General features: G+C 43.0%; 1 protein-coding gene across 2 annotated transcripts in view; it reads left to right on the top strand.

The window, feature by feature from the left end:
• adamts3 (ADAM metallopeptidase with thrombospondin type 1 motif, 3) overlaps positions 1-18,199 on the top strand; it is a 299,298-nt gene that overhangs the window by 139,909 nt on the left and 141,190 nt on the right. For both annotated transcript variants that reach the window (XM_034692333.1, XM_034692334.1), the window contains exons 6-7: positions 10,115-10,198; positions 14,868-15,024. In XM_034692333.1, coding sequence (XP_034548224.1) covers positions 10,115-10,198; positions 14,868-15,024 — 241 coding nt within the window. The remainder of the gene's footprint in view (positions 1-10,114; positions 10,199-14,867; positions 15,025-18,199) is intronic.

The following is an 18,199-nucleotide window of genomic DNA, read 5'->3' as shown; positions in this document are numbered from 1 at the left end:
AGATTTTGGTCTGCCTGAAAAACCCTCTTCTTCAGCCCTCCTCAGAACACTCTGTTTTCTCTCTGACCACGCCCCCTCAGGAAGTGGATGTGCCTCGGCTGTCCAGCATGTTGATCTAATGTTTACATGTTGGCTGAATATACACGGCTGCTCAGAGATAGCGTTACTTCAACCCTCTGAATCTGATCCAGAATCTGATCCTGATGGAGAGGCGCCTGTAGCAGGACCTTTCTGAAGGATTGGTCACAGATTTAGTGTTTCTTGTTGTTTTATTTATCAGTATGTCGACGTGTGTCTTGGTACACAGCTACGAATATGTAGCTATGTGGCTATGCTAACTAGCGCTAGCACTTATCCATGATAAATAAAAATCATCCACTAGATCTTCAAATCTGCAGACGTGGGGAGTAAAACCGACCTCTGCCAGAAAGGCAGCAGGACCTTTCTGAAGGATTGGTCACAGATTTAGTGTTTCTTGTTGTTTTATTTGTCAGTATGTCGACGTGTGTCTTGGTACACAGCTACAGCTACGACATGTAGCTATGTAGCTATGCTAACTAGCGCTAGCACTTATCCATGATAAATAAAAATCATCCACTAGATCTTCAAATCTGCAGACATGGGGAGTAAAACCGACCTTTGTGTTTATTAAGACAGCCTACAACTAGCATGCCTCCCTCCTAAGCTCCTTGTTAGCACACATTTGTGCAGGTAATGAAAAACGGAGGGGGGATTCAGTATTATTTTATACAGTCTATGGGCTGAACAAGCTCCGAGCTCTGACTCCGTTACAGACCGGATATTGTTGTTACGTAACAAAAACACTGAAGTCTGAAACGGCTCGTTTCAGCACACATTTACAGAAAGGTGGAGAAATCAGAACAGGGGCAGAATGGATTATTTTCATTCTCGGGGGGTTTGTAGACATGCCAGGGACACATATTTCAGGTAGAGAACCATTAAAAAGTCCATTTTGCATGATATGTCACCTTTAAAGGAGTTTGAACCCCGGAGCTCAGAGAAGAAGGAGAGCTGAATGAGGTGAGGACAGTGTGAAGTTCAATATCGCAACAGTGAGATAAGAATCCATCGCCATAGAACGCCATAACAACATGCTAACCATACATTATCCCTTATGTATCTAACAGTCAGATTCTAGACCCAAACACTCCCTTGTTCACTCCTCCTGTTGGTGAAGCAATGCTGACCTTTGAGGACAAGAAGCTGCTGTGATGCATCAGATGTATGATCCTCCATTTGTCAAGTTTTTACCCTCAGAAATGTCGGTCAATACAAATTGTTTTGCGCACAGCAGCAACCGCTCTCTACTCCTTCTTCCAACCGGTGCATTTCACACCATGCTCACTGACACCATAACCTGCAAACCAATGCATCGATAAGTAACCCAAGGATTCAAAAAACCCTCAGGGTGTGATACAAAAGAAAGACAACAGGAAATAGCTCTGAAACAGATTACACACATGGAAGTATGTTCTGTGGACATTTCATATGAGGAAGTAATCAGGTTAGTGTGATCGATCTGAATCCCATCGTTCCCTGCTTCCCTCTGAAGAGATGAATCATCGCCACTCTGAGCTGCGGGCCGCTGAACGTGAGCCGAGTGAATGAAATGTGAGGCTTAGCACATCCAGTAAGAGGAAGCAATCTCTCACTTTAAATGTGTGCTGTGCAAACAGTGACGCTTAATACATCGTTTTGGCAACCTCTGAAAGAAAAAGTAGAAAAGCGTGTGTGTGTGGGAGAGAAAGACCACATGGTGTAGTTTCAGCTTGACCTGAAAGGGAGGCTCAGGATGAAGCTAAATCCAAAGGAGAGAAGATGGAAGTCTATAAAGTCTTCTTTTCAAAATAAAACACCCCTTTTTAGTGATATAACATCCAGGCTGATTAAGTACAGATAGAGAGAGAGAGAGAGAGAGAGAGAGAGAGAAAAAAAAAGGGAATCTACCATACTGGTAGCCCTCCAAGGCTTTCAGCTGAGAGTCTTCTCTGGTGATGGGCATACTTTTGATCTGATTATTAGTAACATGCCCACACGTGGCTGCCGTCACCCTCAAAAACTCATGGGGAGCACACACATGAGGCAGTACACACATGAACAGCAGGGGAATTGTGAAGACAGTGGAGATGTCACAGGGTCAGGTTTTTGAAGATGAGCCGATGGACCAAATCGGGAATTATCCACATCTATACAATATACCATAACCACTGCAGAGAAAAACACACACAGCTGTCACACAGCTGGGGACAGATAAGTACCAGTGAAGAAAGGCGGAGTCTGGTGCTGAGTGTGTGTGCTCTGTCGATTGGCTGTCACTCACCTGGCCCACTGAGACCCAAAATTACCAATATTAACCCGTTTTAAAATTGCAATGTACCCTTTCACCGTACTGCCTTTGGGCAGGCAGCTTTTTCTGTGAACGCCACAACTCAGTGGAACACCTTACCAGAGGACATTAAGGACTGTGAATCTCTCAGCAGCTTCAAAATCAAACTGAAAAGTCTGCTACAGGACACTCAACACTGTGTGTGCGTGGCGTGTGTGCGTGGCGTGGCGTGGCGTGGCGTGGCGTGGCGTGGCGTGGCGTGGCGTGGCGTCCGTGCGTGGCATGGCGTGCGTGCGGGCGTGCGTGGCGTGCGTGGTGTGCGGGGCATGCATGCGTGTGTGTGCGTGCATGGCGTGGCGTGGCGTGACATGCATGCCGTGTGTGGCGAGCGTGGCGTGCGTGCGTGCGTGCGTGCGTGCGTGCGTGGCGTGCGGGCGGGCGGGCGTGGCGTGCGTGGTGTGCGTGGCATGCATGCTTGTGTGTGTGTGTGTGCGTGCGTGGCGTGGCGTGGCGTGGCGCGACATGCATGCCGTGTGTGGCGAGCGTGGCGTGCGTGCGTGCGTGCGTGCGAGCGTTTTAACAATGTAATGTCTTAATTGTGACCTGCCAAGGGACTGCAGATGTAAATGAGCTTTAAGCTAACTCTAGTACAATGCTTTAAAAGGTGACATTTCTGTTCAATATTGTACATGGTCCCTTTACAAATAAATCAAATAAATAAATAAAAACTAGTGAAGCAACCGAAACCAAAATTCTTGGCCGAAACCTAAAATGAGGAAACCAAGGCCGAAAACCGAAAACCTAAACACCGAAATAAATGATTATGTCAATTATTATTAGGGAGTAGGCCATGCATGTTCTGTTTGTGTTGCACAGGCATTTTTTAAGCCATTTATTAGCAGACACTTGAAGCTAGTTTGAATACCAGTTTGAACACACTGGGTTAAAAGAGCTCAAAGTTATAGACAGAAATGTCAAAAATGTTACAACTGTCCCCGGTCTCCCCTACCATTGCATTTATGGCTCTGACTGTGAACTAACCTCACTAAAATCAAGGATCTCATTGAACATATCGGACAACGAGGATGCATGCCCCTCATCTGGTTCAGAGTCCTTTTTTCTGCGCTCTGTTCTCCTTCCTGTGCTGTGCGCTTCTCATTTTCAAAGCTGGTTCTCCACATCCATCGTGGCCTGGATCATTTCTTGTGCGCGCCGCTTTATTCCCACATCCAAGTAATGATCTTTATAACGCGGATCCAGTACAGTCGCAATGAAGTGCAGAGGTTCCAAATAGATCTCAGTGAAACGTGTTCTGACAGACTCTAAGAGTGTACTTTTCATTGTTTTCACTATGTGGTCCGTCTCAACCTCTTTGCTTAGAAGACGCTTTAGTGCTGCAGTTAAAGGAAGAACAGATGCAGACATGTTGGCCCTTATCCAGACAAGCGTCATCACAACATTCTGTTTCGACCGTGTTGTTTCTGTGATAAAAGTATTTCAGACGAAAATCAAAAATGCACTTTTGGGCCATTTTTGGACAAAAATTTTCAGTGGTCAAATTTTTGCTGCATCCTTAATATTAACCTCTGTAAGTTTTTCCTGAGCTCTGTAGTGTGCCCTCTAGAGGTATCCTCCAGTAGTGCATAGTCAAGTTTGTGTCCACTCATGAATTAGGTGTGTACGCACAGTCAGGGTTAAACAGAGAGTGTATCTCTGGCCTTAGATGTGTCTTTTTTGTTCTCACCATCTTCAGATATTTGACGCTGTGAGTCCATATTCCTTGGCTGCTTTAATTGATAACCGTATTTTAAAATCTGCGTCAGCACTCGGCATTAGCTGTTGGTTAACTTGGCCTGTTTTTGAGTCACCTTGTTCTGGATGATAACCGTCTCTCCATCTTTCACTCCCCTGGGGTTGTAGCTGTGAGTGAAGGTTTGCCTCGTGCGAGGATGAATGTTGGCATTTAAAAGTCAAGACCCTGAAGATGAGACAGTCCCACCTTTTCAGATGTTATCAAGGAGAGAAAGAAGTCTTTTATTCGGGTCAGTACGTTATTTCACTTTTTGTTATACCTCCGTTTTCAGTGTTTGGCCTGGCTTTAGAAAAACATTTCTACACTATCTCTCCACTGTGTGGACAACACTGATATTTTGTGCACTGAGGCAGATAAACTCAGCAAGGATTCACTGGCCCAAAGAAAATGAGAACCACTGTGACGCTGTCGCTCCAGTCCACACTCTCCAGGCTGCTAATGAGCCTTTTCTCATATGTGGTGTCAGGGAGCGCGTCGTGATGTTGATCTGTTCACTGATTCAGTTGGTCGCTACTTTACGGTCAATCAGTTAGCTGTGGAACAACAGTGCTAAAGACAGGCCTCCACAAACACCACACTGAGCCTGTTAAAGGTCAGATATCATTGAATCAATGCTCCATTCATCTCGTCATGTGACACAGGATTCACTGCTCTGCATAATATTCAAATCAATGTGACATGCAGTTAAAATGTTCAAGGAGGCAGAATCTAAACTTGGTGCACTGATGGATGGATGGACATAATGATGGATGAACCGATTGATTGATGGATAATAAAAGATTGAAAGACAGAGGAGAGATGAACGGACAGATGGAAAGAAGGAATGGTTGGTTGGTTGGTTGGATGGATGGATGGATGGATGATGTAGGATTAATTGGATGGTGGAATGAAAGATGGAGAGATTGATGAATGGATAGACAGATGGATGAATGGACAGATGGAGAGACAGATGGTTTGATGGTTGGATGGATGGATGGATGGATGGATGGATGGAAGGATAGATAGATAGATAGATAGATAGATAGATAGATAGATAGATAGATAGATAGATAGATAGATAGATAGATAGATAGATAGATAGAAGGTGGATTAATGGAAGGATGGATAGATGGTTGATAGATGGCTGGACAGACGGACGGATGGATGGATGGATGGATGGACGATAGATAGATGGATGGATGGATGGAGAGACAGATGGTTTGATGGTTGGATGGATGGATGGATGGATGGATGGATGGATGGAAGGATAGATAGATAGATAGATAGATAGATAGATAGATAGATAGATAGATAGATAGATAGATAGATAGATAGATAGATAGATAGATAGATAGATAGATAGATAGATAGAAGGTGGATTAATGGAAGGATGGATAGATGGTTGATAGATGGCTGGACAGACGGACGGATGGATGGATGGATGGATGGATGGACGATAGATAGATGGATGGATGGATGGATGGATGGATGGACGATAGATAGATGGATGGATGGATGGATGGATGGACAGACGGATGGATTAATGGAAGGATGGATAGATGGTTGATAGATGGCTGGACAGACGGACGGATGGATGGATGGATGGATGGATGGATGGATGGACGGACGATAGATAGATGGATGGATGGATGGATGGATGGATGGACCATAGATAGATGGATGGATGGATGGATGGATGGATGGACGATAGATAGATGGATGGATGGATGGATAAATGACTGGACAGCCAGATTGGTGGTTGGATGGATGGATGGATGGATGGATGGATGGATGGATGGATGGATGGATGGATGGGTAGACAGATGGTTGGATGGACCGATGGATGGATTAATGGATGGATGGTGGCAGGAAAGATGGACAGATGAATTGATGGATAGAGGGATTGATGGGCAGTTTGATTGATTGACAGATGGATGGATTGAAGGATAGATAAGTGAATGGAAGGATGGATCAATAGATGGAGAGATGGATGGATAGCCGGACAAACAGACAAAGGATATATGGATGGATGGTGGCAGGAAAGATGGACAGATTAATTGATGGATAGAGGGATTGATGAACAAATGGATGGATGGATTGATGGAGCGACAGACAGATTGATAAATGGATGGTTTGACAGACAGACAGATGGATGGATTAACGGATGGATGCATGGACAGATAGATGGATGAACAAATAGTTGGATGGACGGATGGATGTTCTTTGATATTCATCATGTGCCAAATGAGAATATGATCCAATATAATGAAATTCATATGATACCTTATTATAAATATAGAACGTTATCTGCCATGAACTTGATATGGAGGTTAAGTGTCTAATATGCTGCATATGCATGGAGTCATTTAAGAGCAGCATCAATCAGTCTATTCAATATGTTCCAGAAACCTGCAGATAGTAAGACCACGCTGATCCATGAGAGGGAAATTTGATCCCTCTGCAGATTAAAAACACACACCGGTTCTGAGAGAGATAACAGTATCGAGGGAAAAAAAGATATAAGACAGCATGAGGACTGGGGAGAAGTGGGCCACAGCTGTAGCATGTGTGCATGAAAATAACGTCACAGGTTTAAGCGAGTGGAAAATGTTGGCCAGGGTATCTGAGGAGAGTCTCTCTCCGGCCAGATTCCTGACTCACCTCCATCTGTGCATTACTTTAGAGTCCACAGGGAGCTGTAACGGCCTGCATACTAAACATACTTCTCTGTTATTCTGTGTCTTATCTCCAGTCTGTTATCATTTTATCTTTGAAGCTAACAAAAGACGATCTTAATCACATGTTTGGAAAATATCTTCTCTTTCTCATCAAATCAGGAGAAGCCAATTTAATTTGAATACCATGGCAACAAAGAGGAAAATTGTGTCTCATAGGACTTAATATTCTGTACAGCGTGTTTATTTCATGCATGAAAAATGATCAAGTTTGGTATCAAACACAGAGAAATTTAACATTTAAAAACACGAACAATAGGCAAAACAAAAACTTCAATGTTGTTTCTGAGCTAAGGGGCACAAAGCAAAAAATATCTCCAAAAGTAAGCATTAATATTAAAAAAAAAACCTGATGAAAACAGCAATACATTACATTTGAAGATATACAAAAATAGGTGAGGGGAAGGAGCTAATACACTGGATGAGCAAACTGGAACAGGTGAATAAGGACAGAGCATACAGTCACACAGGTGAAACAACATACACATTTCAAAGTTACATTTTATGGGGAAAGGGGAGAAATCTCAGGAGAAGCAAGAAGAGGGATACCTTTGCCAGGATGGAAAGACATGCAAAAGATGTCATGTTAACAGGATCTTTGGACTTTTATTTATACAGCTCATTTAAAAAGAAAAGAGAAACATCCCAGAATACTCAGAGGAAATTAACAATAAAACAATGACAGGAGGTATTGTATATGTATATGTAACCTTTATTCATTGGTGTTTTAGTTGGAGAACAAAAGGGACTGACGACTGAAAGCTTAATTCAATTCAATTTGTTTGGTTTGATTTGATTTGATTCCATTTCATTTCATTTCATTCCATGCTGTTTTATTCCACCTCATTCAATTTCATTAAATTCCACCTCATTCCATCCCATCCCATCTCATTCCATTCCATTCAAATCGACTCGGTTGGATTGGATTCTCTTCCATTCAATTCAATTCAATTCCATTCCATTCCACCTCATTCCATCTCATTCCACTCCATTCTATTCCATCTTATAAATGTCCATTCAATCTCATTCCATTTCATTCCATTCTATTCCATTTTATAAATGTCCATTCCTTCTCATTCCATTCCATTCAATCTCATTCCATTCCATTCAATCTAATTCCATTCAATCTAATTCCATTCAATTCCATCTCATTCCATCTCATTCCATTCCATTCAATCTCATTCCATCTCATTCCACTCCATTCTATTCCATCTTATAAATGTCCATTCAATCTCATTCCATTCTATTCCATTTTATAAATGTCCATTCCATCTCATTCCATTCCATTCAATCTCATTCCATTCCATTCAATCTAATTCCATTCAATCTAATTCCATTCAATTCCATCTCATTCCATCTCATTCCATTCCATTCAATCTCATTCCATCTCATTCCATTCCATTCAATCGCATTCCATCTCATTCCATTCCATTCTATCTCATTCCATTCCATTCCATCTCATTCCATTCCTTTCCATTCCATCTCATTCCATCCCATTCAATCTCATTCCATTCCATTCAATCTAATTCCATTCAATTCCATCTCATTCCATTCCATTCCATCACATTCAATCTCATTCCATTCCATCACATTCCATCTCATTCCATTCAATCTCATTCCATCTCATTCCATTCCATCTCATTCCATTCAATCACATTCCATTTCATTCCATTCCTTTCCATTCCATCTCATTCCATCCCATTCAATCTCATTCCATCTCATTCCATTCAATCGCATTCCATTCCATTCCTTTCCATTCCATCTCATTCCATCCCATTCAGTCTCATTCCATCTCATTCCATCTCATTCCATTCCATTCCATTTCATTCCATTCCTTTCCATTCCATTCCATTTCTTTCCATTCCATCTCATTCCATTCCATTCAATCTCATTCCATCTCATTCCATTCCATCTCATTCCATTCCATTCAATCGCATTCCATCTCATTCCATTCCATTCTATCTCATTCCATTCCATTCCATCTCATTCCATTTCTTTCCTGTCCATCTCATTCCATTCCATTCCATCTCATTCCATCTAATAAATGTCCATTCAATCCCATTCCATTCTATTCTTTTCCATCTTATATATTTTCATTCGACCTCATTTCATCTCATTCCTTTCCATTCTGTCCATCACATTCCATCTTATTCAATTCCATTCCATTTGACTGGACTCCATGAAACTTGCTTGGGGCATTTGATTTGGACTAGCTTGTACATAAAGACATAAATAAAACCACACTGGAGAAAGAGCTCTTGCCTCTGTATGGAGATAAAGTTGTTTGTTTTTAATAAAGGTAAACTCGACTGAAAGGCCTAACATTAGTCTTTATTAGAATGAAATAATGTGTAGCCTTTCTCCATGCCCCCTCTCTTCTTTTCTTAATGCCAAAAATGCTGCATGTAAAAAAGAAAGTGAATGTTTTACATAGTTTGATGAATAATTTATGTTTAATTTAAACTGTAGCTGCAGTTCATGTTCTTCCACTTGTTTAGGTATTTTGTCAACATCAAGCTAAATAGCGTGGTTGTAATAACTTGCAGGTCAGTGTTGTAAAAGAAGTGTTAAAGTAACTTTTTGTGAGCAAGTAGTAGTAGTAGAAGTTCAGCAGAGTGTATAAAGCTGTGTGTTTTATTTGTTGCAGCAGAAATTGAGCATTTAGGTGTCACTGGAGAAATATCACGCTCCTCTGTTGTAGTTATTGATCTTTGTATTGTGCGAGTGTCACTAAAGTTTGGTTATTTCAAGCTTTTAAAGGCAGAAAAGCACAACGGGGGAGTTCTGATAGCAATTGTGCAGAGGCTGGCTTGAATGGTGGTGCTGGTGGGGCCTTACCATACATACATAGCGGACACATGCATATCAAACCTGAAGCTCCCTTTTCTTATAGTTCTCTATATGCAAGCTGAAGGCGTTTTTATTCAAGTGTTGATTAAGATTCTTGTTTTGCTGATGTGGCAGTCTTTTCTTACCAGGAAACAAGAACAGGATGATAAGATGCTTCTGCTGGCTCGCTCACAAAGCCACAGAGCAGCGTTCTGACAGGTCTGTGATTACTCATTCATGGAGTGGTTTTCAAAGAAAGGGTTGTTTCCTTCACCCTCCTCCTCTGATGAGTGGAAATGCAGAAGCACAAAATTGGTGGGGGCGCAAAGTGTCCGTGACTCAGATGCTGTTAAAGAAATGCTGTTTTATGAAAGTCATCTATTAAAAGTCGTCTTTTCTCCTTCTTCTCAGGTCAACGAGATCTACCACGACGAGTCCCTGGGGGTGCACATCAACGTGGTCCTGGTGAGGATGATCATGCTGGGGTATGCCAAGGTGAGTTCACACTCTTTCTGTTTTTTAACCTATGGTTTAGAGCTCTGATGTCTCTTTCTTTATCACGTCTTGCCTTCAGTTTGTGTTGTACTACGCCAACTCACAAACTAGTTTACCTTCAAGTACAGATAAAGCAATCTGAACACACAAAATATCCACCTTACTGAACCACTGATCTTGACAGAACATGCCATGGATTCTCAGCACTACACTGAATTGATCACATACTGTACCGATTGTAAGACTAAAACTATTAAAAGAAAGCACAAACCATCAATGTAAAGGCCAACTGCGATCTACAGTTTTTCATAGATTACCTGTACCACATGTCATCCCAACATTTAATACACCTGAATTTTGAAGCATAATCAATCAGCTTCCTTGAAGTGGCCTCAATCAGAGGACGTACTCACAGAGCAGCAAGTCTTAAAGCAAATGGTCTTGACAGTGTTGACCTTTGAGGGGATGAAGAGCCGGTAGGTAAAAGACAGAAAATCTATCCTAAGCTGTAAATGTTAATACTGGTGGTGTTTCACCGTCCACCTATATTCTGACTGGATGAAGCTCTCCTCCAAAGCAGCACGTTTCAAAAAGTTAGGAAACAGGAGTCGAGGTTACGAACACAACCCCGCAATTAACATATCAATCAATCAATCTTTATTCATACAAATGTTATCTGAAGACAAACAGAGCAGGTCTAGACCGTACTCTATGTTCTATTATTAACAAAGACCCAACATCAAGACAGGAGAAGATCCAGTCCCATCTTACAGACAGGACTCAGTCTGATCTCATCTTAATCCACCATGAGCAGAGCACTTTGCAGCATTTAGCAAGTTACAGTGGCAAGGACAAACTTCCTTTAACAGGCACAAACCTCCAGCAGGACCAGACTCATGTTAGACACACATCTGCTGAGACTGAGTTGTGGTTAGAAAGAGAGATAGAGGAGGTAAGAAAGAGAGACGGATAGTAGTGGTTGTAGCAGCTGGAGTGTGGCACGTCCACAGCAGCAGGCCGTCTACGGCAGAGATCCAGGGGAACCTACGAGACAAGGGAGCTCAGGGACTCCAGAAAGGTCTATGGTTAGTAACTTTAATGGGACAGGAGGAGTCACAGTAAGTGATAGGGGGTGAGAGACAGGATCCCAGTGTCGGCTCCCCAGACAGTCTAAGTCTATAGCAGCATAGCTAAGAGCTGGTCCAAGCCTGATCCAGCTCTAACTATAAGCTTTATCAAAAAGGAAAGTTTGAAGCCTAATCTTAAAAGTAGAGAGGGTGTCTGCCTCCCGGACCCTGACTGGTAGATGATTCCAAATGAGAGGTGCCTGATAACTGAAGGCTCTACCTCCCATACTACTTTTATAGACTTTAGGTATGACGAGCAGGTCTGCATGCTGGGGGTATAGTGTTCCAGAGGGGTAATAATGCACTATGAGCTCTTTAAGACACAAATGTGCCTGATCATTTCAAGCTTTTTTAGGTCAGAAGAAGGATTTTAAATGTGGGCTTTTACCTTTCAGTATTTACATGCTAGTGGGTAAGGGAAGCCCCTTTGACTGATGGTTTAACTGTCTATCTTGTCTGCAGGAATGTTGCCAAGTATAAAAAATATGCATAGGATCTATAGATATAGAGTTGAGCAAGAACACTAAAATATTGATAAGAGTAAGCCCAACAGGGAATTTACAGGATGCAAAAATCCTTAATTTTGGGAATATAGTTGGGGCTTATTTTTCCTAAGTAACTTTAGTTTACCAGCTAAAACGAAACACTCACACTTCAACTCAGCGGCTTGTCAAGCAGCATAGATTATTACTTTGTTTATTTGGGATTTGTATGCCTTGTCCAGGGGTGACCAAGACACAACATGGAGAAGGCCCTTTTCCATTAAAGGTGACATATCACGCTTTTTTCATCAACATATATTGGTCTAAGAGGTCCCCAAAACATGTCTTGAAAGTTTATGCTCAAAAAAACATTTTGAAATCAGATTATGGTCTGCCTGAAAAACCCTCTTCTTCAGCCCTCCTCAGAACAGTCTGTTTTCTCTCTGACCACGCCCCCTCAGGAAGTGGATGTGCCCTCTGCTCTCCAGCACGTTGATCTAATGTTTACATGTTGCCTGAATATACACGGCTGCTCACAAACCCGCGTTACTTCAACCCTCTGAATCTGATCCAGAATCTGATCCTGACGGGGAGGCGCCTGCAGCAGGACCTTTCTGAACCATTGGTCACAGATTTAGTGTTTCTTGTTTTATTTATCAGTATGTAGACGTGTGTCTTGGTACACAGCCACGAACATGCAGCTATGTGGCTATGCTAACTAGCGCTAGCACTTATCAATGATAAATAAAAATCATCCACTAGATCTTCAAATCTGCAGACGTGGGGAGTAAAACCAACCTCTGCCAGAAAGGCAGCAGGACCTTTCTGAAGGATTGGTCACAGATTCTGTGTTACTTGTTGTTTTATTTGTTAGTATGTTGACGTTTGTCTTGATACACAGCTACAGCTACAGCTACAGCTACAGCTACAGCTACAGCTACAGCTACAGCTACAGCTACAGCTACAGCTACAGCTACAGCTACGACATGTAGCTGTGTAGCTATGCTAACTAGCGCTAGCACTTTTCCATGGAAAATAAAAATCATCCACTAGATCTTCAAATCTGCAGATGTGGGGAGTAAAACCGACCTTTGTGTTTATTAAGACAGCCTACAACTAGCATGCCTCCCTCCTGAGCCCCTTGTTAGCACACATGTGTGCAGGGAATGAAAAACGGAGGAGGGGTTGAGTTGTATTTTATACAGTCTATGGGCTGAACAAGCTCCGAGCTCTGACTTCCTGTTACAGACCGGATATTGTTGTTACGTAACAAAAACACTGAAGTCTGAAGCGGCTCGTTTCAGCACACATTTACAGAAAGGTGGAGAAATCAGAACAGGGGCAGAATGGATTCTTTGCATTCTCGGGGGGTTTGTAGACATGCCAGGGAAACATATTTCAGGTAGAGAACCATTAAAAAGTCAATTTTGCATGATATGTCACCTTTAAAGGGTTAATTCAGTGTTTTTGAAGTGGGGTTGTATGTGTTACACGTCACTAGTAATTTTAGTAGCCACAATGAATGTCGCTCAGCTCGGCCCACTCAATGAGAAACCGCCTGAAGAAACAGCACGCAAGCTAGGCTACGGTTCTCTGCAGAGAGGGCCAGTTCTGCCCAGTAATTTATTAAACTTTGAAATATTCCAACCTTAGCACTCATCTCGGTTTGGGTGTACGCTGTACTGAGAATTGTATTTTTCTACAGTTTTCTTTGCCATCAGAAACCCATTTGGTTTTTGCACTATCTGCAGATGCAACACAGACGTGCTCTTCTGCCTGCAAAACTGAAAATATCCCTTTGAGAGAGAAATTAATTTTCTGCCATTTGTTTAACCCATTAGTTATGGTGATGCTGACTAGGGAGGGCGTTGATGTTTTTTAGTTTTTTTTTAGTTGACTAAACACACACAGCTGTAGCCAGACATTGTAGAAGACTGAAATGAAAGATACCAAAATATTATTCTAATAGAAGCAGAACAAACCTTGGGGTTGTTCATTCTGCTGCCTGAGAATGAAAAGGCGTAAGAGTTTGGAGAGAGAACAGATTGTACTTGTGAAAAGCAAACAGATAAAAATATATTCTTACTCTGAAAAGTGACTTTGCTGTGTTCTCCTCAGCTAAGGTAACAATTGCATTAGTGCAGCTGCATTAGTCAGCATAAACCACCTTAAGCATTGGTCACGATGCTCTAGAAGCTCTTGCAGAGGAACATCATGCATAAAAAAGGAGCCTTTAATGGGAACATGTTGAAGGGTTTGCTGCAGTGAGTCAACGCAAGTTCTCCCATCTATCTAGCCAACGCTGAGTGAAGCTCTGCAATCTGTTTTGTTTGCGAAGGTGAAATTAAAGACTTTGAGGAAGAGATGAGGCAAAAACCCATCATCACGAAGCAGCAAAGACAGAGACAGAAAATTGTAAACATCTCTGCTTTAAATAGATATCATTAAGCATGTCACCTCTGAGGACACAAACAGAACACTTACTGATCCAAACACGGCTCTGAATCTATTTTAAATGCTGCCATGATTTAATGCGTCTTCTCTTCTAACCTGTTCTTATGCAAAAACAAAAGCATAAAAATGACACTTTATTAATGTCATCATTTCAATTACGTTATTATTGTTCTCATGCTGTTATTCCCATGACAGAGATGTGTACAAGTACTTCAGATTAATGCAATTTCAACCTCAAGATGCGTTATTATGACACATCCATGGTGATGTGGTGGTAATGGTGATGGTTATAATAGCTCAGGGATGATAAATAGAGATGGAAAGATATACAGATTGCAGAGGTCAGCCTTCCTCACCCTCCATAACACGTTCTGTAAAAGTGCATGCATGAATACTCACACAGGGTGCAGAATAATCAGTGACAGCATGCTGTAAATTGATGTTTCTCCAGCCAGTATGTCTTATCTTTTATTATCACACTAGAAAATATATCTATCTGCGGTCAGGATAAGCAAAATGTGCAGTTTTGTGCTGCTGACACGATGCTAGCACGCTCATTGAAAGGGTCGGGGTTGAGTAGTAAGCGTTTCTCTCTGTCTCTTTCAGTCCATCAGCCTCATCGAGAGAGGCAACCCATCTCGCAGCCTGGAGAACGTGTGCCGGTGGGCGTTTGTGCAGCAGAAAGGCGACACCGAGCACGCCGAGCACCACGACCACGCAATCTTCCTCACACGCCAAGGCTTCGGTCCCACGGGGATGCAGGGTAAGACCCGGTGACACACCAACACGCTTCAAAGGAGAGCACATTGCAGCATTTTCACCTGGCTGGTTTGCTTAATCTGAATACTATATCCTGAAGGTTATGAATCACAGTATAAAGCTTGCAGGGTTCCTGTCTCTCAAAATGTTCTCTTTGTGACTTCAGCTGATCCTTTGGTTTAGTTTTGACACTTCTCAGAGGCTCAGATCAAACATCCTTTCTTGATTTTAAAGCTGCAGAAGCTGTTATGCAAATTATATCTTTTTCAAGCCTTGAACAACCAAACATCATCTCTCATGCCAAGATCAAGCAGAAATAACACGACCAGCCCACCCAACGTATCACCCTGAGGCCCTTTTAGCTTCCTATTTGGCACCCTCTTTAACTTATATTCCTCTGAATGCAGACCTGGACTGGAGGCTCAAGGCAATTTACACCATCTGCCATTGACTGCTGCTGCAGCTCCTATTTTCTCTGCAGCAGCCAAACTGTAACTGAAGCAATCTGCCCAAAGTCACCCCCATTAAAATCCCATTCAATTTGCTCTACGCCTTTTATTTCTCCTCTTTATACAGCAGTTGTGCTTGTTTTTCACCTGGAAGTGAGTATTGTTTGATAAAACTTTAATCCCTTGCTCTTAGTGTGGATGAAATGAAGAGATATATCAGCATTTCCATGTCATGTTTTAACTAATAAAGCATGAGACATGAGATTGCATTCACTTCAGGTATATTTACTGAAGCTGAAACCTCAGAGGATTGCTGCTGCTGCTGCTGCTGCTGCTGCTGCTGCTGCTGCAGCTTTGAGTGGCCGAGTAACCACTTTGCCAATAATCGTAACAATGAAGTATCTCAAGTCTACATCCCAGGTATTGGATTTATTTGTATTTAAACAAGCACAAGGGGAGGCAGAGAGCAGACAGTGTTAATGCACTCATTGTGATTAGCTGAAGTTGCATTGATTGGGATCAGTTTTGTTTTGACTCTGAGGACAAAAGATGCTGACGTCGAAGTGGTGGAGCGAAGCAATGTGACAACAGGTGGGAATGTTTGGGTCCCTGTTTGTTAGTTGGTTACCATAATATTTGCTGTGTCAGCACTCTATCAAATAATGCGTCCTATTTAAATGTGCTATTAAGTCACTTAAGTGCACAGCGTTGGTATTTCTGTGCAGACAAAAAGCTTCTATTTGTTGCTGAACAGAGTTATAAATGAAACCATCTCTCCTTCAGGCCTGGCAGAGATAGAAAAAAGGTCAGCATGTGTTTGTATTTTAATGTACAGCAGGATATGCATCTGTTTTACAATGTGCACCGGGGAAATGAATCGTCAGTGACAGAAGATAAGCTGGTGACTCCTGCACTGTTGTATAAAAAGACAGAAGACACAATTGTTGTCTGATTTGATCTCTGCCTGGAGGATCTGCTGAACAGTAACGCATGGTGAATGGGTTTATTGTCAAATCCCAGCGCCTGTGATTTCTGCCTGTCTGGTGCTACATGAGAACCGACATTAACAATAACAGCAAGCGCAGTTTTCAACTTTAAAACCTCATGCTGGATATGCTTTGGGCTTGGTCTAATGATCTGAGTTGATACCTCCACACACATCAAACAAACTCAAATGTATTTTGTACTTTTCTCTTTTCCTCTTGTCTGCATATATATGTCTAGTTTGTGTCATGTTTGTCACAAACTGTCAAATATTAATGCAATTTATTCTTGCAGCAAAAGAAAAGAAAGAAAACATTTTTCTTCTGTGCTTGTGACTGTGTGCATGCGACCTTCACCATCCCTCTTAGAACTCTGGCCTATCTTTTATTGACAGCTAATATCATGTTCTGTAAAAGAGGGCGTGCACACCTAGGTGGACCAAATAAAATAAAATAAAAGAAAGTAAAAGAAAGATTACACAAAGATATACAAAGGGACAGGGAAAGAGAAGGAGAGAGAGACCTAAGACACTTAGATGGAGAGGGACCATCTCACCATGATGCCAAAACCTCCGTGCGGTGATACTAATGATTAAGCAACCCTTAGTGTCCACAATCATTACTGAAGCTTGGGTCGCAGAGGGTTGCCGCCGTGCTGTGTTCTATTTGTGTAACAAGACCACCACTGGTGCAGATGATACCACTTGGGTCAGATCAGCCGAGCGGTTCAGCCCAGCACCCGGGCCGCGAGAGCAGTCAGGCCAAAGGACCCAACGCGCCGCGGAGGAGCAAGGCCAGGGGACAAGCCAAGGACCCAGACCGGAAGCAAACAGGTACCGCCGGGGCACCCAGGGCGACCCCCAGGTCACCCAGCTGGAGGAAAGGGGGGCGAGGTGGGAGAGATCCCGCAGCCCCCCCAAGGAACACTTCCACAACACCGCCCCCACAGCCCCCCAAGACAGAGCCAAAGGAGCCACCAGGGCCGAAGGGGCCCAGCACCAGAAGCAGACAGCCAGGCAGACTGGCAGGACCCGGACCAGAGCCTGCCAACCGGCGCGCCGGAGTGGGGGGAGGGCGGAGGGGGCAGGGCCAATCCCCCTGCGCCCCGCGACCGATGGACCAGGCCGCGGGGGCATGGAGGGACACCCCAATGGATGCCGTAGTAACACCCCCCCAGCCGTGCGCCACCCCACCACCCCAAGAGGACCGCGAGGGAACCCTCGGGAAACCCGGCCCCGAGGGCGACCGCGGACCAGTCCCCCCTAAAGTCTCATCACTAACAGCTACACTGTGCCCGCCTCTCAATCAAGTTGGCTGTGCCTTCAATGAGGCAGAACTTGTAACCTTACTAGCTTAAAAAAAAACACAGAGTATACCAGGCTGTGAACTTGTTTATTTTTGTTTTGATGCTTGATTCTGATTGGTCCAAACCCCTTGACACTGGTTAATAACTTTCCCCAACATGAGCATGGATCCTGTCCAGCAATGTTAGCAATGAGCGGAGCAGGGGAGAGAAACTTTAGGTTAGCGGTCTCTACAAAGAAACTTAAACCATGTGGTGGTGATGATAGCAGCAGGGTTCAGAGTTGTGACATTAGTTTCTTTTTAAAGGTGTGTGAACCACAGAGCTCAGAGAAGAAGGAGAGCTGAATGAGGACAGTTTCATGGTCAATCCACCGCAACAGGCAGCTTCGCGTCGGGATCTTGTCTCACCCTGTCAGGGTTCTTTTTCCCCATAACAACCTGC

Source organism: Notolabrus celidotus, chromosome 9 (genome assembly GCF_009762535.1).
Source record: "Notolabrus celidotus isolate fNotCel1 chromosome 9, fNotCel1.pri, whole genome shotgun sequence".
Taxonomy (NCBI): Eukaryota; Metazoa; Chordata; class Actinopteri; order Labriformes; family Labridae; genus Notolabrus; species Notolabrus celidotus.
Note: the sequence above shows the minus strand (reverse complement) of the source record. Positions and strands in the feature narration are given on the sequence as shown.